This window comes from Podarcis liolepis, assembly GCF_965112155.1.
Source record: "Podarcis liolepis genome assembly, chromosome: 6".
Taxonomy (NCBI): domain Eukaryota; kingdom Metazoa; phylum Chordata; class Lepidosauria; order Squamata; family Lacertidae; genus Podarcis; species Podarcis liolepis.
Window position 1 is genome coordinate 85,618,725 of NC_139559.1, and position 27,697 is coordinate 85,646,421.

At 43.1% G+C, this 27,697-nt stretch overlaps 1 protein-coding gene across 2 annotated transcripts in view; it reads left to right on the top strand.

Annotated features, from left to right (window-relative positions):
* Positions 1-21,502, top strand: part of BRINP3 (BMP/retinoic acid inducible neural specific 3) — a 257,252-nt gene extending 235,750 nt beyond the window's left edge. For both annotated transcript variants that reach the window (XM_083506770.1, XM_083506771.1), the window contains exon 8: positions 20,101-21,502. In XM_083506770.1, coding sequence (XP_083362896.1) covers positions 20,101-21,217 — 1,117 coding nt within the window. In that variant the 3' untranslated portion in view covers positions 21,218-21,502. The remainder of the gene's footprint in view (positions 1-20,100) is intronic.
* The last annotated feature ends 6,195 nt before the right edge of the window (positions 21,503-27,697 follow it).

A 27,697-nucleotide genomic window follows, 5' to 3' on the forward strand; every position in this document is an offset into this window, starting at 1 on the left:
CCTTCTGTTTGCCAGGAGGAGATGGAACCAGTGGCCATGATCTTAGTTTTTTTGATGTTGAGCTTCAGACCATATTTTGCACTCTCCTCTTTCACCCGCAATCAAAGGTTATTTAATTCCTCCTCACTTTCTGTCATCAAGGTTGCATCAACATATAAGGAGGCATTAAAAAAAACCTAGCTCAATGATAACAGAAAATACTCAGTGGCCTCCAGGAGGCATATAATGTTGAGTGCCAACTGGAAAATATATGGAAAAAAGGAAACTGAAAGTTCATAGAATTGTGCAGTCTTGGGATCCCAAGAGTCATCTAGTCCCACCCCTCCAATGCAAGAATATTTTGCCTAATGTGGGGTTCAAACCCATGACCCTGATATTAAGAGCCTTGGGCTCTTACCAACTGGTGTGGGGTAAAGGGTAGTGTTTTCTCCTTCAGCTTCTAATACAGTGGAATCTCAACTTACGTATGCCTCGTCTCGCAGACGTTCCAAGTAGTGTCTGCTGTAAACGCCGGGTTCTCCTCGATTCGCGCATGCGCGGAAGCAGCTTCTGCCATCTGTGCGTGCGCAGAAGCACGCTACTGCTGAATGTGCATGCGCCAGTGGCGTAGCGTGGGGGTGCAGGAGGGGCCAGCCGCACCGGGAGCAACATCTGGGGGAGGGCGCGCTCGCACTCGCAGCTCTCTGCCCCTACCTGGCTCACTCACTCTCTCTCACTGAAGTGCTGGCTGTGCGAATCCGATCCGAGCCGCTGGGTCGCCGCCCACTGTGGAGGGGGTGGGTGCCAGGCGTGCGGTGCGGAGAGAGAGCGAGGGACTATCTGGGGGAGGGACAGTGCAGCGGCAGCCCAGCGCAGCGCTGAGCGCGGGAGAGAACCACACCAGACCAGACCAGGCAGCAGCAAGAAGAAGCTGGCAGCGGCGGCAGGTTAGGGGTTAGGGGGCGCAAATTACTTGCCTTGCCCTGGGTTAGGGGGCGCAAATTACTTGCCTTGCCCTGGGTGCTGACAACCCACGCTACGCCGCTGGCATGCGCACAAGATGCCTCTGCTAGCGTCCTGTTTTGACCAGTGGATGGACCTCCGGAATGGATTATGTCAGTAAGTAGAGTTTCCACTGTATTCTGGAAGAGAAGATGGCTGCCCAAAATCCTAAAGGGATTAGGAGTCCTGTTAGTTAGGAGGTGTGAACACACTGTAACATTTTGCTGCAGGGATCACTTGTAATGTTTTAAGTATCAAAACTTTACTTTTATCCACCCTCAGATTTAGAAGGACTATTCAGTGTATCATACGTGATTAAATACCTGTGCATTTCACAACCACAGAAAGTAACACAAATAACATCAGCTTGAAGAATGGGGGAACATAATTCTGGCATCCGTGACTTTGTAGTTAAAAAAAAAAATGAGGAAAGAACTGATGATTTTCTAAATTTAAGATGAAAGATTGCCATCTGTTTGAGCTTGGGTTGCTCTCATCAGCATATTGTCTTCAAAAAGCAGCTACACTTTTTTTTTTAGATAATTCCTAGAGTGATTGTTAAAGTGGAATATATGATGGAACCAAATAGCTGGCAAAGCTACATAGGCTGCAGTTACCTGGGGAGGGTACCTGATTGTGTTCAATGGGGCCTTTCTTCTGAATAAATATGTATAGGATTGTTCTGTTGATGTAGTGGCTTAACACAGAAGGAGATAGACAGTTCTGGATGTGCTGTATCTAGGAATAACTAGAAACTGGGTTTGAATCCGTCCCATTTATACTTCATGCTTTTGAAAGCAGGGCCTGCAACAAAATATTGTCTTGACACTTTCAGTCACTCAACTCCATTCCTCTTCCTGTTCCGCTGCCCTGAGTGTTGTCAACAATCAGCCACTTTTCCACAACCATTCAGTATGTTAGTTTACCCTCTTGCAAATGGGTGGTTCCATTTTGACTGCCTACCAAATGGCACTCCTAGCCTCAACAGAGGCAACTATTATTGTTATTTTTGTTATTGTTATTATTAGGGAAGCTTTTAATGTTTGATGCATTACTGTATTTTAATATTTTGTTGGAAGCTGCCCAGAGTGGCTGGGGAAGCCCAGTATAAATAATAGATGATGATGATGATGATTTCATCTTGCAGTAATAGATTTTGTCAATGGCCTTGACGGTTTCAGATATCAGCTGGCACAGAAATGTGCTAAAGGAATTTTCAAGGAAAGGAAGAAAGAAAATACAGTGGTAACCTTGGTTCCCAAACAGCTTAGTTGTGGAACAAATCAGTTCCCAAAAGCTGCAAACCCAGAAGTAAGTGTTCAAGTTTGCAAACGTTATTGGGAAACCAAACACCTGACGCAGCTTCCGCTTGAGAGCAGGAAGCTCCTGCAGCCAATCGGAAGCCACGCCTTGGTTTTTAAATGCTTTCGAGAGTCGAATGGCCTCCTGGAATTGATTAGGTTCGAGAACCAAGGTTCCACTGTATAACAAATGCACAGTTTTGTTCCGGTTGACACAGTAAGCCAGTTTGGGGGGAGGAAGGTGGAGGAAACGCCTTTCCTAACTTTGTATGTTAGGAAGAAGAAAACATTATCCAGGCATAGTGAAAAAGAAATCTGCAAAAACCCTCTACATCCTAGGTTTGAAAGATGCCTAATTGCTTCTTGTACTTAATGATATGATTAACCTCAGACATAAAAACAGATTCTCTGCCTGCAGAAGGCAAAGGGTTTCTTTTTCCCCTTCTTGTTTTAAATCTCTGGTGAATAGAGATTAGTCTATGGAGGGGAGGAGTGAAGTAAAATAAAGAATCTCTCTACAAGATACTCCTGTGAATCTTGGCTAGGCGGTGGGGGGGGGGAGGATTTCATATCCAGCCTCTTTTTATTTTTTGTTTTGCTGAATAGCTTAGTTGTTTGAATAGAGAGGCCTACAGATATTTCAGATAAATGATGTCATATCATTTGAAAAAGCTGATGACACTGCAGTTCACCTAAATCTCCAGAAATGTGTTAAGCACCTCAAGCAAGATGATGCACAAAGTCAAGTATTTTCTCTTGCATGGAATGATACTCTGTTCTGGCTAAAAATATATGGATTGTTGCAGGAGACCAAAAGAGCACTGCAGGTGCCTCCAGGAAAATATCCCTTGCATGATCAGAAGAGCAGATCTCAATGTCTCATTTCACACTTGGTGAAGTGTTGTGTCTCAGTGCTAAATGGGGATGAACTAATCTGTCAGTTTTGCATTTCTCCAGTTTAGTTCCCCATGTTTCCACACCAATTTGTGGATTCTTATTTCAAAATGGGAATTTCATCTAATATAAACATATTTGCATAAACTTTTGCATAATGTACATATATCCGCAAGGCATTTTCCCCTGACACAATTGACTTTTTGTACGTTATTTTCACTGAAACATGCAATTTTATGCATTCTTTACCCTGGTATACACGTCGCTTGACTGGAGAACTGCCTTGCCAAATTCGGAGAAGTGCGAACTTTGAACAAAGGTTGTGTTCTGGTTCCCACTGCTTTGGAAAATGAGAATTAGGTCAGTTCACCTTTAAATTTGAATGGAATTGAATTTCCTCCCCATCTCTAGTGATAGAGTTTACATGCAAAATGTCCCAGATTCAATCTCAAACGACTCCTGTCAGGGCTTAGAATGACTGTTACCCATCACCCTAGAGAGTGGCAGTTAGTCAGAATACTGATGTAGATGAGCTAATGGTCACATTTGGTATCAGGAAGCATCCTATGTTCCAAAACTACTTTGAGACATAATTTCATCACATCCCCCCACTCACCATTCCTGTTCATTTTCTTCTCCCTTGTTTTGCGCTCTATGTGGGGCTACCTTTGAAGGTGACCCGGAAACTACAACTAATCCAGAATGCGGCAGCTAGACTGGTGACTGAGAGCGGCCGCCGAGACCATATAACACCGGTCTTGAAAGACCTACACTGGCTCCCAGTACGTTTCCGAGCACAATTCAAAGCGTTGGTGCTGACCTTTAAAGCCCTAAACGGCCTCGGTCCAGTATAAATGAAGGAGTGTCTCCACCTCCATCTTTCTGCCCGGACACTGAGGTCCAGCGCCAAGGGCCTTCTGGCCGTTCCCTCGCTGTGAGAAGTGAGGTTACAGGGAACCAGGCAGAGGGCCTTCTCAGTAGTGGCACCCACCCTGTGGAATGCCCTCCCACCAGATGTCAAAGAGAAAAATAACTCCCAAACTTTTAGAAGACATCTAAAGTCAGCCCTGTTTAGGGAAGCTTTTAATGTTTAATAGGTTATTGTATTTTAGTGTTTTGTTGGAAGCCGCCCAGAGTGGCTGGGGAAACCCAGCCAGATGGGTGGGGTATTATTATTATTATTATTATTATTATTATTATTATTATTATTATTCCTCAGCAAACCAAACACCCAACTGCATCTTCCACCAGCTGTGGATTTTCCACTCCTACCAAGCCAAAATACATTATTTGTCATTGCACATTCTTATCCGCAATTCTCCCAACTTCCTTGTGGTATTGATTTGCCATGTAGTTATTTGGATAGCAAGACTTCTGGCAAGGACTTAGTCTTTCTGCATTGATTAGGATGTGATAAGCACTGCAGCCATTCCTGGACAGGGAGAGCCTGGCAATAGTGAAAATATGCACTGGTAACTTCATAACTGGATCTGAGTATGCAACACACTCTATGCAAGGCAGTCTTCGAAGTTGGTTCAGAATCTACAACCAGTGCTGAATGCTGAGACTAGACTACTATCAGGGTTTGGCCTATCCCAAGTACATGACATCACTTCTGAGGGAACTGTGCCAACAACCCGGATGCTACCAGTCCCATGTCAATGTTTTGGTACTTGTATACAATGACCTGAACGACTTGGGACCTAGTTACCTGCTAGAATGCCAGCTTCCCCATTGACCAGCTTGTATATAACGATCGGCTAGGGAGGCTTTCATAGCAGCCTTGCCATTTACAGAGATTCATTTGATGGTGACACAGGGGAAAGTCTTTTCTGTGATATCAACCACACATTGTTTTTTCAGATCCGTACGTAGGGGATTTTTCCAGCGGTTCACTGCTGGAGCTTTTGATCTACTTTGCAAAAGTCCTGCAGCGTTCCTATGGCAAGGGATCATTAATCATGCACAGTTATGTGTAGCAAGTTATACTATTGATCGATGAAGCCAAATATACATCAGCTAGACATGAGTCATCACAATTCAGCGTGCATCCCAAGGGCGATTTTCTAGAGTTCAGTCGGAACGCTCAGAAAGTGCTCCTTAGCCACCACTTTCCCCTTCTTTATCAATCTCCCTTTCCTAAAGTAATAATAATAAATAATAAATCATATTTAGGGAAGGGTGGGGAGTAACAAGCAGTGGAGGTTTCCCTCAGTAACAAATGATGTAACAGAATGTCGTTTTTGGCCAGGGATCTTAGGACCTGACAGCAAAGGAAGTTTTGTGGGTTGTTTTTTTTTTACTTGGGAAAGGGAGGTTCCTTGCAGTGATAGAGGCACAGTGCTTGAAGACTGTTGTGTACCCAACAAGGACTGAGGCTGCCATATTCAAGGGGAGAACTTCTGTTTTGAGCTTCCCACCTCAGTTTGAATACATTCCCCTCCCTGGTTTTGTAGTGTCTTTTGTGGATTTCAAACTTTTTTTTGGTTCCAGGTAACTTTGTACACGGGACGCGGGTGGCGCTGTGGGTTAAATCACAGAGCCTAGGGCTTGCCGATCAGAAGGTCGGCGGTTCGAACCCCTGAGACGGGGTGAGCTCCCGTCGCTCAGTCCCTGCTCCTGCCAACCTAGCAGTTCGAAAGCACGTCAAAGTGCAAGTAGATAAATAGGTAGCACTCTGGCGGGAAGGTAAACGGCATTTTCATGTGCTGCTCTGGTTTGCCAGAAGCGGCTTAGTCATGCTGGCCACATGAGCAGGAAGTTGTACGCCGGCTCCCTCGGCCAATAAAGCGAGATGAGTGCCGCAACCCCAGAGCCGGTCACGACTGGACCTAATGGTCAAGGGTCCCTTTACCTTTACCTTAACTTTGTACACACCAAAGTTTCTCCTAAAGAACCTCTCCATCATCCGCCATAAAACCCTGGTGTGATTCGAATGATTTTGGAAGATGTGGCAGTCTGCCTGCTGGGTTCATGAGGTCCATAGGTTGTGTGCGTCACTGCACATTGAGTGCATTCGACATCATGCTCCAAATGCCTTTACATTGCAGGTTTACATTACAATGCCTTTACATTACAAGGTTGGTAGCAGTGGGCAAGATACCTTCCATGGAATCTTCTATGGATCTCATACAGGAACTTCTGGTGACATTGTTTGAGAAACGACTCTCCCATAACAACTGCGGGTGACAACTGCATGGAGAAAATATCCTATTTTCAACCATCCCCGCCTCTAATTATTTTTCTGATGTGTGAAGTTTCAGAAGTGTCCTAGATAGGGTTGTGCTAAACCTTTCAACACATCTCTTATTTAGCATTGAGGATGGGGGTAGGAAGAAATGTCCCAAAGACTGGGTTAGCAAAATTCTTCAATTATTATTTTTTAAATGAGGTTAGCATACTTTTGTGCTATATGGGTTGACCAAGGATTCCCCCACCCTTTTCAACAGTTGAAACACACACAGAGAGAGCTGCTGATGACAGGCAACACTCTCTACAGGATGGGTAGCAAATATGGTGCTCCTCAGATGGTGTGGACTGCAGCATCCATCACCTCTGTCCATGGACCTTGCTGGGTGGGGCTGATAGGAATTGTAGTCCACAGCGTATGGAGAGAGCACCATGTTGGCTACAAGACACCCTTTATGGCTGTGTTGCCAGAAGACTGTCCCTAGAAGTACACTTAGATGCCCATAAGGAGATTGTTCACACAGGTCTTCTCCACTTATTTTGATAAAAGGAATGGCTCTGCTCTCTCACCCTCATGCTTTCTAGAACATATAAATACATATCAGTTGGAATGCCTGCAGGTCTCGGGATTTGTTGCTCTAGTTTTTAACTAATTTGAACTCGAGTAGAGCAAAAATCCTGGCCATTGTAAATGCAAAGGCAACATTGATCAGATATTTGTGTTGGACGGAAAGATAGATCACAGCAGGCTTGTGGGAGGGCTCATTGTGTGCAAACTACCATTTCCTTTGACTAGTCATCTTTTATTTCCATCCCCCCCCCCCGCCCCTGTATTTGATCAGAATAGTGAAAAGAAGAAAATGTATACTTTCCTGTGTCTCTGTCTTTCCTATTATATGCAAGGCTTTATGGTGCTGTTTTTTTTATCTTAATGATATACTATCCCTTTCTTTTCATTCAGTGTAGATGTCCACTGCAGAGGGGGAAAATCCATTTCATTCCTGTGCAGATATTATATTTAGAGGCAACATTACATACACATTGTTACATTGTCATCTGAATCTGAAAAGAAAATGAAAGAGTGCAAGGGAAGATGAAATTCTCAGCAAGTCAGCTCTTCAGTTATAATTTGCAATGTGCCCATGGTTTAAGTCAACACCGTATATAAATTGTCTTTAAAAGGTCGTGGAATTAACCATGCAGCAATTTCTGATTGCTGCAGACTGAAGCCAGAGGTTATGGCAAGCTGATTGCCACTGCTGAAAACTTTGATGCTCTGTCTCCCTGCCATCTTTTCTCTGTAACAGCTACAAAATTGTGTGTTGTGCCTTTCCCTGCCCCTGCTTCCCTATGTGGGGGAAGGAAAACACATAAGATGGTGATTTTCACATCACAGGCCTCAGTCAGCTGACCAGGTGTGATGGCATTGAGTGTTCATGAACATTTCAACAGTTCATCAGAATGTTTGTAGTCCAACTTTTCTGAAGAGGAGAAAATTGTCAGTATGACTGAAATTAAAATCTTGCATAAACTCTTTTGACAGGGGTAGCTTTGTGTGGGGCATTCTGTGGAGTGGAAAGAAGCCTTGAGGAAGTAGAAAAGCTAAGTGGTCTGTGACAGAGATGAAGGATAGCTGAAGGGAGGGTGAAGATTGAAACCCGCAATGGGAATCAAGGCAATTTCTTGGTTGCAGACTTTTATTAGAGTTTTGTAGTTGCAACTCTAGCAGCTGCTCTAGAAGCCTTGCAAGGCATGAACAGATTTCTTCAGCTCATCCAAACATGCAGCGTTTCAGAAGCATCGGCATTTCTTTAAATTTGTCATAAAAATCAATTCTAGCTCTCCGACGTTAAGGTTGACTTGTGGAAAATGTTAGGCTAGAGATAGAACTGGTCTTGCTATCCTGTAGCCAATGGAGAAAGATTTGGCAGCAGAGAAAATGTGAGGACTCCTCAAAGCAAGAGAGTATGTGCAGCCATCAACACTTGCCTGTTTTATTATCCACCAGCAAAGCTTCTCAGCTTCTCAGAAATCCTAGCAGCCCAACATGCTAAGTGCTGGGCATTGGAGAGGAGAGATTACAGCCTTGCAGGGAAATATCATAGGCAGGAACTGGCAGGAAAGATTCCAAATGAAATCTTTTGTGCAGCTTTAAATGTTCATTAAACAGAAATGCTCTTCACCAAAGAGAGGGTAAGCAGCACATCAAAAGCAGCTGGATAAATTGGATTTCTGATTGGCAAGCTAATGGGCACGAGATTTGTGCCTGAGAACATAACCTTTATGCAGGGATTCATTGCTATTCAATGAAATTCACTCTGCCCAGCAGGAAATCCTCAACAGGGCAAGGGGAGTATTGAAGCTCGGGGATTGTAGTTTTAGCTAGTGGCTCTTCAATAATAGACTGCAATTATCCACCTCCAGTCCACATCATTGCCTTCCTAACCTTTCTGCCAGTTGGGCGTCCTTATCACAGCCACCCTGCCAATGAGTGAATTGCAGAAAATCCCCAGTAAATTGGAGCTGAGTTTTTATATATATAAAAAAACAACAGCTAAGTCCTCTGGCACCTTAAAGGCTAGCCTATTTATTGGGGCCTCAGTGGGCTGTAGCCTACCATTCTCAGATGGTAATGTAGTCTGCATGCTGCATTCAACTGATTCACCTTGCATTTACCAGGCCACTTCTGCAAACTTAAAAAAAAAAAAATTCTCCCTAATTCAAGTGCCAACACAGGAGAGTTCTATACACATGGTTTGAGCCAGTCCTCTTTTTCTAGAAAAAGAGGTTTCTGGAACTCACCATTAACACCTCCTTTTTTCTCTTGTAATGGCAATGGCGCCCACCTGAGAGGTGCCAGAACTGAGTTCCAGCAAGTTCTGGCTGGGAAAAAAGCCCTGGTTTTAGAATACAGTGGTACCTCAGGTTAAGAACTTAATTTGTTCTGCAGATCCGTTCTTAACCTGAAACTGTTCTTAACCTGAGGTACACTTTAGCTAATGGGGCCTCCCACTGCCGCCATGCCACCGCCGCGCAATTTCTGTTCTCATCCTGAAGCAAAATTCTTATTTCTGGGTTAGCGGAGTCTGTAACCTGAAGCGTATGTAACCCGAGGTACCACTGTACAAGCATAATAAAACATTAAACATTACAAAAACTTCCCTATACAGGCTGCCTTCAGATGGGTGTTGGAGTTCAAGAATATCTGGAGAGACACACTTTAACAGTCCCTGATTTAAAATACAGTGGTATCTTGGTTTAAGAACAGCTTAGTTTATGAACAACTTGGATTAAGAATGCTGCAAACCCTGAAGTAGGTACTATTTCTGGGTTAGCGGAGTCTGTAACCTGAAGCGTCTGTAACCCGAGGTATCACTGTACCATAACCAGCTTATGTATTTTTTCAACCATTTTGGGGAAGGGCCAAAGCTCATTGGTACAGTATTTGCTCTGTAAGCAGAAAATCCCAGGTTCAGTCCCCATCATCTCCAAGCTGGGCTGGGAGAGACCCTTGTCTGAAATTCTGGAGAGCCACCACTAGTCACTGTACACATTACTGAGTCAGGTGCACCAATGGCCTAACTTAGCGCAAGGCAGCACCCTCTCTTCCTAAAGTGCCACAAGACACAAATGCAATGTCCAGTACATAGATTCAGCTCTGAGCTGTTGTGAGGTGGTTCACCCAGGCATACTTATCACTCCTTGACCGCAGGAGCAAGTGGATGAGACTATCAATAGCACTGTCATCTCCCCCGATGTCAACATGAACACAATGCATTTCATCCAACAGAGCTTTACTGCTACTGAAGGCAAATGAGCATAATGGTCACAAACCCAATACGTTCAGGACCGGCCCTGTCCATAAGAAATCCAGTTGCAGTAGACTTATCTTAAACTTACAGCAACTTACAATAAGACTAAACCTTAACACTACATACAGAATACCACACCAGAAGGAAAAGAGATAGAAAGAGAAAGTGAGAAACTCAGGCTCCTTCTGGCCCTACTATTATAGTCAGCATGACCTTGACAGAAAGAGATGAGAACCAGATTAACCCAGCTGTACTCAGCTTCTCTGATGGAATAACCCAAACATCATAAACCTTTTCCTTGTTTCTTTCACACAGAGAAGCTTCCAGAACCCTCTTGAATTAATTAGAATATGAAAGATCTCTACACATCAGATCAATACTTTCTGTACTAAGAAATGCAAACTGACACATCCCTCACCATTGGCTATGCAGGTTGGAACTCATGGAAGCTGTTGTTCTTGTTTAGTCATTTAGTCGTATCCAACTCTTCGTGACCCCATGGACCAGAGCACGCCAGGCACTCCTGTCTTCCACTGCCTCCCGCAGTTTGGTCAAATTCATGTTTGTAGCTTCGAGAACACTGTCCAACCATCTCATCCTCTGTCGTCCCCTTCTTCTTGTGCCCTCCATCTTTCCCAACATCAGGGTCTTTTCCAGGGAGTCTTCTCATGAGATGGCCAAAGTCTTGGAGCCTCAGCTTCAGGATCTGTCCTTCCAGTGAGCACTCAGGGCTGATTTCCTTAAGAATGGATACGTTTGATCTTCTTGCAGTCCATGGGACTCTCAAGAGTCTCCTCCAGCTGGATGTACCAGTGGGCCAATTTTGTATAAAACCGCTTCAACTACCCTCATGTACAGTGGTGCCTCGCAAGACGAAATTAATTCGTTCCACGAGTTTTTTCGTCTAGCGAATTTTTCGTCTTGCGAAGCATGGTGTCAGAAAAGTTTTGGAAAGGCTTCAAAAATCACCAAAAACCTCAAAAAAGGCTACCACACCGCGTTCTATGAGTTGCTCCTTGAAGTCAAGTTGCAATTTATTAACAGTGTTAAGAAAACGGAAACAAACTTGCAAGACGTTTTCGTCTTGCGAAGCAAGCCCATAGGGAAATTCGTCTTGCAAAGCAGCTCAAAAACCGCAAAACCCTTTCGTCTAGCGAGTTTTTTGTCTTGCGAGGCATTCATCTTGCGGGGCACCACTGTATCATGAACCAAGAGGAGCCTCGTGGACTTCTTTTTTTAAAAAAAATTGAATATTTGTAGGTTGTGATCCTGAATTCACTTGCATGGATGAGAGCTGGACGTGTTGGCGGGCTGGATTCTACAGCCTGTTAACTCTGTAGCCGAGGGTGCCTTATTTCAGAGATGCTGCAAACACAAATAATAAATCATAAGTGTAGTTTTCCTCTAAAAGTCAAAGATGCAAAAAGATCATCTTCCGCGCTGATTTTTCCCCAAGGTACCGCAGTTTGTCATCTAAAGTACTCAAGAACCATTAAAAACAACTTTGTTGAGGCTCATACAAATGTTAGGAAGGATTTCAGCCCGCAACATAACACATAAGTATATGCCACAGCAGGCTCGAGAATGTAGTCACCATATTTTCACTTGTCACAGCGACATATCCTTTAATGGAATCCTTTTTTTCAAAGCAGCAAATGTTGACTTCTCCAATCCATTACCCCATTATTAATGGTAGCTTTTAAGAAAGCGCTATGAAAAGCAGATACATTCAATTAATCCTTTCAAGGGTTGCTTCCCACTAAGGAGAAATTTAAAGGGTGCCTGAGTGCGCTGCCTTTTTGAAGATTACACATCCCTGTCAATAAATTGCACTAAGTAAAAGTAAAATCTTATTAACACTGCTTTGCGGGACGAGTTAAGACTTAGTCCCTGTAGTATTCGTCAACATAAACAACTGATAATAAACAGAAAACATCTTTCTGAGGGGTTGGGGCCATGGAATCTAGGAATTGTTATTTTGAAAAAATGCTGTCAAATGCCATCTATTCCTTTTCCAACAACAAAAGCTGCCCTTGTTAACACTGGAGTCATCAATACATTAAAAGGTTAAGTGCCCTTTCTAATACAACATCATTCCTATTTCACCTTTCTCCCTATTGACAATGCATGGGGAACTTAACTCACATGGGGTTCCAGTTTGGCCCACGAGGCCATTTTCCCCAAGCCTCACCCACACCTGACATCATAGGATATCAGGTGTGGGAGAGGTATAGTTGCAGCTGTAAATGAACCATTAGCAACATTACAGAACACTCCCGTTTTTCCCTCTGGAAGCAGGCCTTTCTTTCTTTCTTTCTTTCTTTCTTTCTTTCTTTCTTTCTTGTATAATATTTTTTATTAATTTTTAATTACAATAATCCAATAAGAGGCACATTATCACAATACCAAATTACAATATAATTTTAAAAAGCCAATTATTCAAATACCAAATTAAACAATTTTGGGTGGCTTCCCGTGTGCTGGATTTCAGAGTACAAAGTTCTTGTTTCTTTCTGCTTCCATAACCTTGATGAGTTCAATTACAACAGTTCTGGTCTTGATCCTTTATTTAACAGCCACTGATTTCATGACTTTCATTCGTAATAGCATATTTTATCAATTTTAATTCTGCAAGAGGAGTTTATGTCCTGTAAATTTCTGTGTGAGATGTTTATTTTCCATTTGTTTCTTCATTCTTCCTGTTGTAATCCAACAGTACAGCATCTCTTCTTCCACTTTTTCACACTCTCTTTTCTCTGCTCTCAAAGTCTGTATTTTTTACTGCGTCACACACCATCTTGTTTGTCAAAGTCTAACAAGAGGTCTGGCGTCGCCTTGCTTTCAGCCCTTGTTATAATTCACATAAAATACAAGTCCTACCTAGACTATTTCCACTCAGGAACTCTCAAGGACAGCCAATCCGTGCTGCAAATGGGCTTCCTTTTAGCACTGAGTTCAAATTCTGCATGGAATGCAAGTTTGCCTATGGAATCACCTGCAGTAAAACTCTCCAGTCCGAGTTCCCAAGTACAGTTTATCCTTACCACAAACAGGACTTGCTTTTCACACCGAATTCACTGGAAGTGGTTTAGAATTCTTCTTTTGCAACCACAGCTGACAATTGCAAATGGAGTATTTCCCTTTAACTGTCTTTGCCACTGCAAAAATTATATTCCATCATTCGGAATCCAAACATCCTGGGGTAGATTTGGATAGGTCTCATTTTGTAAGCCTCTTTGCTAATAGTAGAACATATTGCATCCTGCTGAAAATACGCTGTGGGAGCCTTATGGCCCCAGAGTATATAAGTAAGCACACATACAATTCTGGAAGGTGCATTTCCCCCCCTGCTGTGTATTGATGTATGTCATTTCACGGTGCATTTTAACGAAAGAGCATTTGCATCTAAAACATACAAATGGAGAAATTCAATATTAAATGCCACGTTCCCCCCAGAGTAAGAAGTTATGAACTTTCTAGGAGGTTTGCAAATTGTATGTGACTTTGTTCAATCAATAAGCAACCAGGAGGGCAAATCTGTTGTTAAGAAGATAAGAGTACACCATGATAGCTTCACAAACAGCTGCTCCTTATCTGTCTGATATAGTACTTAAGTTTGATGAGCTTAATTAAAAATAATGAAAACTACCTTTTTAAAGGTTAAATTGTCTCCTCTCTCTTTTTTTTCCTTTTTGCTCTGACATCTTGGAGAAGTATAAGGCATTATCGCTCTGCCAGACCTTAGATAACCGGCAGAAGATCAGCGCAAGATAATAATGTGAAGGTCACAGGCTAATTAAGGCAGGTGTTTTGCTATGGTCTGGGAGAGTCCAAGGTCTTCAAGTGTGCAGATCGGGGGCATTTTCCACTGAGTATAGGTAGAATTCATTAGCAAGAAAGGTTATTACTTTAGCCAGTAAGACTGCCTTCCATTTAAAGAATTTAACTTGCATTTTCATAAATGAATCAACAAAATTACAATTACATTTCTGTATTGCCAATTTAATGAAGGAAAGACATTTTTACTGTTTTCTTTCTCATTCCCTGCTACAGTAATAATCATAGAATTGTAGAGTTGGAAGGGACCGCGAGGGTCGTCTAATTCATCCCCCAGCGATGCAAGAATCTTTTGCCCAACTTGAACAGGGCTTTGAACTCACAACCCTGAGATTAACACATTAATGTATCCTAGACTCTCAAACCTACATTCTTTAGTTCATCATTCCACAAACCCCACAAATGGGTCTGTCGGGTTTGAACCGCCCCAACAGAGGTAGCACAACTCTATAGAAACCATGCTTTGTAAACAGGGAGTGCAAAGACTTTTACCCACCCACCCACCCATTCCATTCCATTTTTATTTGATTGATTGACCTTTCCCTTCTCTTTATTAACCATGGATTTGTGTTACATTTTGCTGCAAACAGGTTGTCTTGTTTCTGCCTCCCCTGGGAGGTAGAACTATTCAGTTATGTCATTTGTATAAATGTACTTACTAGCAATGCCATCACCTCTATGATTTAAGAGCTTATCTGAACACGTGAAAATTGTTTTATTTGTTATTTAAATTTATATAACACACTTCATCAAAAGACCACAGAGTGATTTATAAAACAGAACATAAAAGTCAATGCATAACATAATATCTTAAAATAGTTATATAAATTCAATTGTAATAATAAATGCGTAAGAAAATACGGTTCACACAACAGCAAAAGCATTAAAAAGGAAGGGGGAATCAGCAGCAGCAGGGTATCTGAAATACAGTGCATAAATACAGAATCTTCATTTTTTTCAAAAGTAGCTCTTGATCCCAATCCCCATAGAAAATGAAAGTATTTTAAAGGGGGGAAAGATGGTGTCTGCTCTTCTCCTAGCAGTTAAGTAGTGGGTGTGATCCTTCAGGGAAAGGTCTGTTACTCAACTCCAGATTTCTAATTTGAGATATTTAGTAAATAATTCAAGAGCAGTACAAAGGAGAGAAATATTAGGTAGTGTTGAAATAAAAGTCCCTATTGTCTAAATAATCCTTACATTTAATAGAGACCATCGCATTATTTTCAGTAACAGGCGAGTGTAGCATTCCATGGTTTCTGATCTGCTAGGAACCAGGCAAAGTTTCCTCAGGCCAATGAAGATGGCGCCAAAAGACACATACGAAGCTATTTCTATTAGATTTGTAGGAAGAGACATGCATTGGAGAGAAGCAAGCAACCAATTGGATAGGGCCCTGGACTTTTCAGATTCTAAACATACCCACATCAATGGTGATGGTTAACACATTGACTTGATACACACATAACATTAAGCCATGGTTTAACAAACTAGGAGATAACAACAGGTCACCCCAGAAGCAATCAAACAAACCACGGCTTGTTTCTCCAAATTTCTGTTTTGTTTATCAGCTTGTAGCGCCTCGTGTCTTTGTAGCAATCTTTGTGATCACCTAGGGTAGGATAGGGGACATGGGTGGCGCTGTGGGTTAAACCACAGAGCCTAGAACTTGCCGATCAGAAGGTCGGTGGTTCGAATCCCCATGACGGGGGAAAGCTCCTGTTGCTCAGCCCCTGCTCCTGCAAACCTAGCAGTTCAAAAGCACGTCAAAGTGCAAGTAGATAAATAGGTACCACTCCAGCGGGAAGGTAAACAACATTTCCGTGCGCTGCTCTGGTTCGCCAGAAGCGGCTTAGTCATGCTGGCCACATGACCAGGAAGCTGTACACCGGCTCCCTCGGCCAATAAAGCGAGATGAGCGCCGCAACCCCAGAGTCGGCCACGACTGGACCTAATGGTCAGGGGTCCCTTTACCTTTACTAGGGTAGGATAGCCAACCAAACCATGGTTAAGGAAGTGTGATGGGTTCACACATAATGCCACACCATAGTTAAAACAAACCAAGGTTTTTAAACCGAGAACAAACCATAAAGCGATCAAATAACCATGGTTTAATAATGTTATGTGTTACCACATTAGTGTCATGTGTGAACCAGGCTATTTAGTTCACAGAGTAGCTTTAAAGGGTTGGCTTGAATAGATTCTCCTTTCTTTTAGTTAAAATGCTTTCATTATACGATCGTACTGACTTAAGCCATGGCTGGTACAAATTGTGCTTCCTTTATGAACCATGAACTGAAATCAGTGTAGGAGTGGATTTGCAAGCATTGGCTACAAGTTAACCATAATTGGCATAGAAGCACATGTAACATGAAACCATGAATAGGAATGGCAATAGAAGAGATCAGAAAAACACATTGGAGGAGGTTCTGGGATGGAGTACATAAACCTGCAGGCCACTCTCAATCTTTTGATTTGTTTTAAGAGATTTTCAGGAGTAGAATGGGCTTGAAGAATATTGGCACACTTCTCTTGTCACAGAGGATGAAAATGGAGAGCATGTGACAAATGGGGTTGCTGAAGGTATCCACATAAACTCACACAGACCGCACAATGAACAAGAGACATGTAAATAAAACATGTTCCGTGACGTTTTTGTGCTTTAAGGTATTTCAGACAGCGCTTTACGTTTTTCTGATGTTTCCTTACCTGATAACTTCCATCCTTTATATGATTTGTCACATGACATAAAAGCCAATTCTGAGAATCTAGCGGAAGTTTAGGAGAGTTGATTACCATGTTCATTGCTTCCAGGGGATGAAGAAAATCTTTTGCAACCCCGTTAACTTGGAAAATTGCAGTTTTGTATCTGTAATTTCACAAGACGGAAAAGGGGACAGTGTATAGTTCTTTCCTGCTATTTGAAATTGAGTGTGACTTGGCAGCATATCGGTAAGAAAGCAATAATGCAACATGTAATGTGGTGTAAAAGGAATATTAGATAATCAGGATAGAAGCGCTAACATTATAACTAAGAAAACGAATGCAATGAACCTCATGTCTGAATACAGCCAGATTCCCACTCCATGGCATTGGCTGTTGCTTCCAGGATCAGGAAAACTTGGGATATGATGATATCATGTCACATATTTTTATTTACAGTCATACCTCATGTTACATTTGCTTCACGTTATGTTTTTTCAGGTTGCGTCCTGCGGCGACCCGGAAGTACTAGAAAGGGTTACTTCCGGGTTTCACCGCTCGCGCATGCACACAAGCACCAAATCGCCCTTTGCACCTGCGCAGATACAGCGCTTCAGGTTGCGGGCTTTTCATGTTGTGAACAGGCTTCCGAAACGGATCCCGTTCGCAACCAGAGGTACCACTGTACTAGAAATTACAGAAGAGAAAGAGACATGAGGTTACAGCTCACAGTGACAGCTAAGTGTCCCCTGTAACCTCCAATTCTGCCCTAAGTGGCATCTCTGACCTTGGAAGACATCTTTGAGATGTCTCTTTTTGTACCTGTTTTCCCAGGGATACCTTGTACCTGCTGAGTATTCACTGTGCCAAAAGACACAATGAGTGTTTTAGAAGCTATTGCACCAAGAAACCAATTCTTTATAATTTATATAAGATATTGTTTAGTCGTTTAGTCGTGTCCGACTCTTCGTGACCCCATGGACCAGAGCACGCCAGGCACTTCTGTCTTCCACTGCCTCCCGCAGTTTGGTCAAACTCATGCTGGTAGCTTTGAGAACACTATCCAACCATCTCGTCCTCTGTCATCCCCTTCTCCTTGTGCCCGCCGTCTTTCCCAACATCAGGGTCTTTTCCACGGAGTCTTCTCTTCTCATGAGGTGGCCAAAGTATTGGAGCCTCAGCTTCATGATCTGTCCTTCCAGTGAGCACTCAGGACTGATTTCGTTAAGAATGGATATAGAAGATACCTGACCTTATTATGACCCAGTTCAGTTAGCCAGGCTGTGGCAGTCTTCAAATAGTGGAGGCCAAGCATAGTGTGACTCCTGCTACCATGTACATAATCACATGTGTGATGTGAAACCTCATAAAATGGCACCCTGCTTCTTCCTCCTCCCTCATAAAGGAAAAGGGAGATTATGTGCATGGAACTTTATGTGGCCTGGTGGAATGCTTTCAGTGCATATTAATTTAGATTTATGTAGAATGGAAGTGGCAATCATCAATTCATCATACAAAACAAACTGCTATTATCCAAGTAAATACCTGAGCTGGTCTACTTAATCTCAGATGTGGTTTTTAGCTTTCCCATGTTCTGTTCTTGTTAACATCTCATTTATGGTACAGAAGAAAAACTACAATTCCCTTATGTCAATTACTGGAGCAGTTCCATGCTGACTTACTCACCTCTTAAATCAACAGTGCATTTGGCCTCTTGTATTTTCTGCACCACAGCAAAAGAGTATGCAGAAACCTTCATCAATATTAAACAGAATCGACACAGCCACTGCCAAAATATGCTCTTCAATCCATGCAGTTCTTGGACTGGGACAAGCATCCTGGAAAACTACAATGAAGATCACTGTTTCTCTCAACCATTGTCATTCCACATGGTCTGTTTTCCTGGAAACTCTCCCTTTCCAATCTAGTCTCCAGATTCCATTGTTGGTTTCCATTGTTATTTAATTTTGGACTTGGAAGGGGAGAAATGAGATGGCAGAAACATAAAGGAGTATCTTCATCTGTTTTGCACATGGAGGGGAAAATGCACAGACAATGCTCATCTACCCATCAATGGGATCATTGTGCTACGATTCATTCAGGAAATTATTCCTGGGACTACTACAATAAACAATATGGAAATCTTTCAGTGAACACTATGAAATTTACTACCACAAGATGTCATGATGGCTGCCAATTTGGACAGCTTTCAAGGGGGATTAGACAATTCGTGGAGAATAAAGCTATCAAAGGCTGCTAGTAAAGATGGCTATATATTTACCAACAGTGTAAATATGCCCCTGAATACCAATAGTTGGGGAACCCCACCAGGAGAGGGCTCATGTTCTGCTTGTTGGCTTCCTGAAGAATCTGGCTGACCACTGAGCAGAGCTCAGGATGACCCAGACTTCAACTTCTTGAGGGTGCCTGGGGAGGGAAGCACACATATTCCAAGCAACAATTTGTTCTTTAACATGTTCCAAGAGTTACTGTTAAGTTTATGTCGCAGCTCCACCCAAAGTGTAGATCCCGCTCCTTCAGAGTAATAACACCACCAGTGCCCACCATATGGTGGTTTATGTCTTTTTCTTTGTAGAACAAAAGTGATTAGAATCTTGGTACTGTTTTGGGGGGACAGGGGGCTGGTAGGTGTGGAGGACTCCCTAGTCCTGAATGGGGTAACTGTGCCCCTGAAGGACCAGGTGTGCAGCCTGGGAGTAATTTTGGACTCACAGCTGTCAATGGAGGCGCAGGTTAATTCTGTGTGCAGGGCAGCTGTCTACCAGCTCCATCTGGTATGCAGGCTGAGACCCTACCAGCCCGCAGACTGTCTCGCCGGAGTAGTGCATGCTCTGGTTATCTCCTGCTTGCAATGCGTTCCACATGGGGCTACCTTTGAGCACAATTCAAAGTGTTGGTGCTGACGTTTAAAGCCCTAAACGGCCTCAGCCCAGTATACCTGAAGGAGCATCTCCACCCCCATTGTTCTGCCTGGACATGGAGGTCCAGCTCCAAGGGCCTTCTGGCAGTCCCCTCACTGCAAGAAGCGAAGTTACAGGGAACCAGGCAGAGGGCCTTCTTGGTAGTGGTGCCCGCCCTGTGGAATCCCCTCCCATCATTCAAGGAAATAAACAGCTATCTGACTTTTAGAAGACATCTGAAGGCAGCCCTGTTTAGGGAAGTTTTTAATGTTTGATGTTTTATTGCTTTATTCTTATTATTACTAATATTCTGTTGGGAGCTGTCCAGAGTGGCTGGGGAAACCCAGCCAGATGGGTGGGATATTAATAAATATATTATTATTATTTTTATTATTATTATTATTATTATTATTATTATTATTATTATTCCATCTCACTGTGCATTTTGCTTTTTCTGCTTCACAGGTCTTCTACCTACTGGCTGAACCGCATCCAGTCCTTTCTTTACTGCAATGAGAATGGCCTCCTGGGCAGCTTTTCTGAAGAGACTCACTCATGCACATGCCCAAATGACCAGGTCGTCTGCCTTGGCTCCTTGCCCTGCTCTGTGGGAGATGGTTCTGCCTGCTTATCCTGCGCCCCTGACAACCGTACCCGCTGTGGGACCTGTAACACCGGGTATATGCTGAGCCAAGGCCTTTGCAAGCCTGAGGTGGCAGACTCAACGGAGCACTACATTGGGTTTGAGACAGACCTCCAAGATCTGGAGATGAAGTATTTATTGCAGAAAACGGACCGCCGGATTGAGGTCCATGCAATCTTCATCAGCAACGACATGCGTCTCAATAGCTGGTTTGACCCTTCCTGGCGCAAAAGGATGCTCCTTACTCTGAAGAGCAACAAGTACAAATCCAGCCTGGTCCATATGATCTTGGGTCTCTCTCTCCAAATTTGCCTAACAAAGAACAGCACCTTGGAGCCTGTCCTGGCCGTTTACGTCAACCCTTTTGGAGGCAGCCACTCCGAGAGTTGGTTTATGCCTGTCAATGAAAACAGTTTCCCAGACTGGGAGCGGACTAAACTGGACTTACCGCTTCAGTGTTATAACTGGACGCTGACTCTAGGCAACAAGTGGAAGACCTTTTTTGAAACGGTCCACATCTACTTGAGGAGTCGTATTAAGTCGAATGGTCCCAATGGCAATGAGAGCATCTATTATGAACCGCTGGAGTTTATCGATCCCTCCCGGAACCTGGGCTACATGAAAATCAACAACATCCAAGTGTTCGGCTACAGCATGCACTTTGACCCGGAAGCAATCCGGGACCTGATTTTGCAGTTGGACTACCCTTATACTCAGGGATCCCAGGACTCTGCTCTCTTGCAACTACTAGAGATAAGGGACCGTGTAAATAAACTCTCTCCACCCGGCCAACGTCGTCTAGACCTTTTCTCATGCCTGCTGCGTCATAGACTCAAGCTGTCTACCAGTGAGGTGGTGAGAATCCAATCTGCTTTGCAGGCCTTCAATGCCAAATTGCCAAACACAGTGGATTATGACACAACCAAATTATGTAGTTAACCATAAGTGTGAAGCACAACAGAAAAAATAAAAACCATGACGGAGTTTTTACAGTGCTTTTGTGGAACAGTTTATGTTTGGAAGAGTACATTTAAATTGTCTTTTCAATATCTGTCTTATATCAGTCAATAACGTTGGATGGCAATTTACACCCATGAACTCGCTGACAAATGAATATATTATACCTGCAAATTTTTTTTGGCTTTGTTTTATGAATGAAAATAAATACTGACACCAGTCTAGGAGACATTCTACTTTTTACAATAAATTTCATTTGTAATTTTATATGTTCCGTGGCAATGCTTTTGTGCATTACATCCTCTAGAGGGAACATAAAAGGATACCAATAAAATTTTGTAGCTGAACAGTTATTAAAAAGAAACGCTGTGGGATTCATTATTTTCCCCTCTCGGAAAAAAAAATGAATAGCAACCTTGATATTGCATTTCTGACCAGAAAGGGGTGGTGGACAAAATAGAGGTATTTGGTTTTGATACAGAAGCCAGCCAAGACAAAGCTAAAAAGTTATAACATAAAATTATTCTGTAGCACTTGAGTCATCTGACTGTTCCCGTTTTATTTAACAGGATTTAGGCACCATTTAATCACCAAAACCTCTAAGTAGTTTACAAAATATATATACATTAAAACGATAGATAAATTCAGATGTTAAAAACAAGTCAGCCTCAAAAATGGCAAAATAAAATCAGGTACTAATATCAATGGGGAGGGAGTTCCAAAGTGTAGAGGCTGCCACACTAAAGGTCACATTCCTTGCATGTGTAAAAGCAAAATTATGTAGCACTTGTGAAAGTGCCGTTTCTGCAGACAGGAGTGGTCAGGTGGGCATTTATGGGGCAAGGCAATGACCGCTCCCCGCTTAAAGCGGGGTGCGCCCTTTGTGTGGACGCGTGCAGCCCCTAGATCTGGAGCGGCTCCAACAGCATAGGCTTGGCTTTGCCTTCCCTCAGGTGGGATACCTGGAGGTCTCCGCCTACCTCAGTCAGTTGTCCAATCCCACCTGGGGGGAAGCGTTGCCAAGGAGACCAGGCCAGGTAGGGGAGGGATTACCTGCCCACACAATAGAGGACAAGGCAATATACTTAATGATGCATTGCTTGCCTAAGAAACTTGAAAAGGGCCTTGTCTTTTTCAGTATGCTGTGCTGAGTTGTACGTATGGCTCAAGTGGCTATATTTTCCATCGTGGGGAAGACTAGAAAGCTTGTGCTAATCTCACATGGGATACAAGAAGAATGGCAGTAGGGCAATTTCCTCCCAGAATGAAACAGGGTAATCAAGGGCTCTGGTGAATACAAAGAGGCTCTGATATACACCCATAGGCTACCTTTTCCTGGTTTAGCCAGTCAGTCGAAGCCTTTTCCCAAGGTGTAGCCACTGTCACATGATGACAGCTTCTAGGAGCCACAGGTGAGAGCAGAGTGGGGAGCAAGGTGGACAAATTATGCCAGAAGGAGTACAGCATTTCCCCCACCAGAGGTGCTACCCTTCCCTTAGTACACCATACACACTGTAGTATGGTTGAGAATACCATGGCTATACCAGAGAAATACATGACTTTTGAGTATTCTCATGGGTCAAAAAAAACCTGTTCGAATTGTACCACAACATGAGCTCCCATCGGCACTATACATTTAAAGCAGTCTCATACCACTTTAAACAATTGTGAATTCATACCCTCCAACATCTTGAGTCTGTGTTCCTATGTGAGAACACAGAGTCCAAAAGAGGTGCTTTTTTGAGGCTGTGAATTTTGAGGTGCTGCATGAATTCACAGGCCAGAACAAATGTGGGGTTTTGGGAGGGGGAGGGGGGCGAGCTCTCAGTGCAAAATTGCACAATGTCACAGTGCCCAAAATGGTCACAGTGCTCTTGCGGGGGGAAACAGGATACTTGCGGGATATGGTATATTCTCCCAAATTCTATTGTCCCAAACTCAGAGCTGTTCCACCAGGCCTTTGGCCAAGGCACAGTCTGACCCCCTCCCTTGGTAATCCTCACAGAACTCTAGCCCAATGGTTGCCATTAATTTGATTTTGAATTGATTTTAAAATGAATTAATTTTAGAATGCTGTGTTACTTTTATTGTTGTTAGCCGCTCTGAGCCCGGCTTCAGCTGGGGAGGGCAGGATATAAATTATTATTATTATTATTATTATTATTATTATTATTATTATTATTATTATTATTAGACTAACAGTGCTGAGAATAGTTAGGTGCTCCCCTCACAGAAATACAATTTCCAGAGGGAAGCGGTATTAATCGTTACAATGAATTCTCTCTGAGAAGTGTAACTCTGTGAGTGGATTGGGGATCTCTCAATAACTCTCAGCACCCTTAAAAAACTGCAATCCCCAGCTTTTAAACATTCATTCATGCAGTTCCCAGAATTCTTTGGGAGAAGCCATGTCTGCTTAAAGTGGTATTATACTGCTTGAAAAGTACAGTACATATGGGACCGTTTGGATGTGCAGTCAACAGAGGCACCAAATTGCCCCCAAGATTGAGGGAGCCAATCATGTGTCGAGCGCATGTGATGTCACATGCGCAATGTCACATCATCTGAAGGAAGCCCAGCACTCTGCCGCCTTCATCCATCCAGAGCAAGTCAGGCAATTGATCGCCATTGTTGGAGATGAAGTCAGTCAAAAACATTACCAAAAAAGTAAGGGAGCAGCCTGGAAATCTTGTTATGCAGTGTGCAAAGGCAGCTGGTTGCAAAAGTGAATGCCAGCTTGCAACCCAAAGCTTGTGCTCAGTTTATTCATACAGTTAAATCATTTATATGCATCTAATATGACTTGAAAGGACACGGATGGCGCTGTGGGTTAAACCACAGAGCCTAGGGGAGTTCATTAAAGCATGAGCTATGTTGAAAGACACAGGTGCGCTGTGGTCTAAACCACTGAGCCTAGGACTTGCCGATCAGAAGGTCGGTGGTTCGAATCCCTGCGACGGGGTGAGCTCCTGTTGCTCAGTCCCTGCTCCTGCCAACCTAGCAGTTCAAAAGCACATCAAAGTGCAAGTAGATAAATAGGTACCACTCTGGCGGGAAGATAAACGGCATTTCCGTGCTCTGCTCTGGTTTGCCAGAAGCGGCTTAGTCATGCTGGCTACATGACCCGGAAGCTGTACGCCAGCTCCCTTGGCCAATAAAGCAAGATGAGCGCCGCAACCCCAGAGTCGCCCACGACTGGACCTAATGGTCAGGGGTCCCTTTACCTTTAATATGACTTGAAGAAGCACTAGACAGAATGCCCATCACATTTTTCCGCGATCACGGATGAACTTTTCCCAGCGGTTTCAATCATGAATCTGTCACTATGCAACTTGGTGTTCATGCTAGTGTTCATGTGGAGAAAATGAGTGGGAAAATATCTAGGGTTCAATAGAATTCTTTCAATTTCCCTCCAAAAACCCTCAGAAGATTTGGCTGAGGGGACATCTTAAAAAATGCTTCAGATTTTACAGTCACAACCTCAACAATGTGTGTCCTTCCCTCTCCCCCCACCACTCAAGAGAAATACAAACAATTGTAACATTTCTGCCACTTTCAAAATTCTTCAGTAGCTGTGCCTGAGGAAGTAGTGCCAAATCCACTTTAACTTTCATTTAACAACAGTTTGTTCATAGCAGATCTTTACTCCCTTGTCTGCCCCTTGGCGTTTTTCCTGAAGACCACTATTTTGAAATTACAATTTGACAACCCTACTTGCTGTTGCTCTTCACTGCCTCCAGAGAGCTCCTTATACCTCAAGCAAACCCATATTTTTGAAAACTCAAGGCGGCACCGACCGCAGGTTGCTTGGGCACATAATTCTGCCTTCCCAGAAAGTATGATAAATTATGTCAATGATAAATCTTCCACATGGGTGACAATAGGACCCGTCTGATGAAATGATGAACTAATAGGGATGCAACCCTAGATTCATAATGCATGGTTTGATTTATTCATTTAACATTTCTCTGATGAAAACAGGGACACACTATTCAATAATAATGATAATGATAATGATAATAATAATAATAATAATAATAATAATAATAATACCCCACCTATTTGACTGGGTTGCCCCAGCCACTCTAGGTGGCTTCCAACATATATACAGTGGTACCTCTGGTTACGTACTTAATTCGTTCCGGAGATCCGTTCTTAACCTGAAACTGTTCTTAACCTGAAGCACCACTTTAGCTAATGGGCTGCGGCGGCGCCACCGCGTGATTTCTGTTCTCATCCTGAAGCAAAGTTCTTAACCCAAGGTATTATTTCTGGGTTAGCGGAGTCTGTAACCTGAAGCATATGTAACCCGAGGTACCACTGTACAAGCATAATAAAACATTAAACATTACAAAAACTTTCCTATACAGGCTGCCTTCAGATGGGCGTTGGAGTTCAAGAATATCTAGAGAAACACAGCACCTGGTTTAAAATACAGTGGTACCTTGGTTTAAGAACAGCTTAGTTTATGAACAACTTGGATTAAGAATGCTTCAAACCCTGAAGTAGGTTTGCGAACTTTGCCTTGGAATAAGAACATGTTTCACTTCCTGTTGAGTGTGTTCCATTTGTAAATTGAGTCCCCCGCTGCTATGAGAAAGCACGCCTTGGTTTAAGAACGCTATGGTTTAGGAACGGACTTCTGGAACGGATTAAGTTCATAAACCAAGGTACCACTGTACTAATATCTTGTCTGTTGATTGCAAAGATTCTTAAGAGAACTCGCAATGGCAGCTTTTGTCATGATCCAATCTCACCCACGAACTTTCCCCCCCCAAAAAACAAGCCTTGGTTGTACAATATATTTTTATTGGAAGTCAAAGGTGAATATGTGTGTGTGCATTTCAAAAGTGAGTCAAAAGCTCTGCCTGGGGCTCCATGTAAGACAATGGGACTTTGGGAGATCTTGCCTTTGACTGGAGTCACTTAACAGGTCTGCTCTTACAAGGAAGTCTCCGACATGCCTCTCTTTCTCTCTGTACACACACAATTCTGCAGCTATGTTGTCAACTGCAGTCGCAAAGGCAAGCTCGTTTCTTTAGAGCATTTACACTTCTTTGTTCAGCAGAAGTTCAGCAAGTTCATTCATTTCTCTTTGGGATTGAAGATTTTGAAACAAAAGCCATCGTGCTCAAAGATGTGAGTTTGACAGTCCCAGAAATCAAATAGCGATGTTCTAGCGGGGGGGGGGGGGCTGAAGACCAGAACAGTCAGGTGAGTGGTGAACATTTATACTCGGGTGTAAGAAAAGAGATGGAGCTCAGTTGTCATTCAGTATTTATGTTTGTCAAATAATTGAAGGCAAGCCCTAAAGCCTTGAAGGCTAGCAAAATATAAGATATTATGACAGGTGTGTAGAGGGAGGTATTGTGTATTGCAAACAATCCTGGGATATGCCAGTATCGAACTTGGAATCACTCCACTGCCACTAAGATTCTTCAATAACAACCCTCTAAATATTCTGAGGGCATTATTTGGAAATCTGAGGGCCAAATAAAGGCTCATGCATGATCAGAAATCACTAACTGAGGGGCTGGGGAGCTCATTAAATCTATGGTGAAAGAGCACAGAAAGGGAGTAAATGAATAACGCTGGATTCTTCTCCCTGTGTAGTCGGGTGTTGAGTGGTGTTGTTTTTCAAGTTCAAATCCTAAGAATGTAAGAAGAGTGTGGCTGAATTAAACCAAAGGCCAGCAACCTTTTACCACAAAGCTTGCTGGCTTGCAGAGAGATTTAGAGCCTTCCTGCAACCACGTAACCTATTGGAGATGAACGGCTTAAAAGGAGAGGGAGAAGAGAACAAACCTTGCCAGCCTGGTCACCTGAAAGCCATTCCTGCTCACCATAGGTGACCAGGATTGCAGACATTTTCTGCCTACAGCAGTCATTCATGCTACATGGAGAATTTGTAAGCTGAGGGTCTGTGGTTACCTAGAGGTGGTGGTTCACAACTGTTCTCTGTCAGCGCCTTATTTGATTACTCTAAAAAACAGTGAGCTGTAGCTAACCTTTGAGTTGGTCCTTTGAAATTAATGGACCTGACTAACTTAGTTGGGTTCCTTGCAGTAGCACCTTTATTGCGCTAAAATGCAACAGACCTCTGTACATACCTGCTTAGTAATTTCCTCGTATTTGAGGCTGGCAGCGATAACAGAGATATTCGGGTGTAACCAGAAACGCAGGCAAGCTGCAGCACCAGTTACTATTAGAAGGAAGTTAAACAGAAGCATCGCCACAAGGGAAGCATGGGAGAAAGCCAGTGTGGGATAGTAACCGGACCTGAGTTCAAATCCAAGGGACTTGCTGGGTGATGTTGGGTAGTCACTGTCTTACCAACCTTTGTGGGGTTGTTGTGAAGACAAAAAAGAGGGGGGAAAGCAAGGGGGCATTTTCATTGGTTTGCTTGTTTTTGCAAGTCGCTATGGGTTGCCTAGGGATGCGGGTGGCATTGTGGGTTAAACC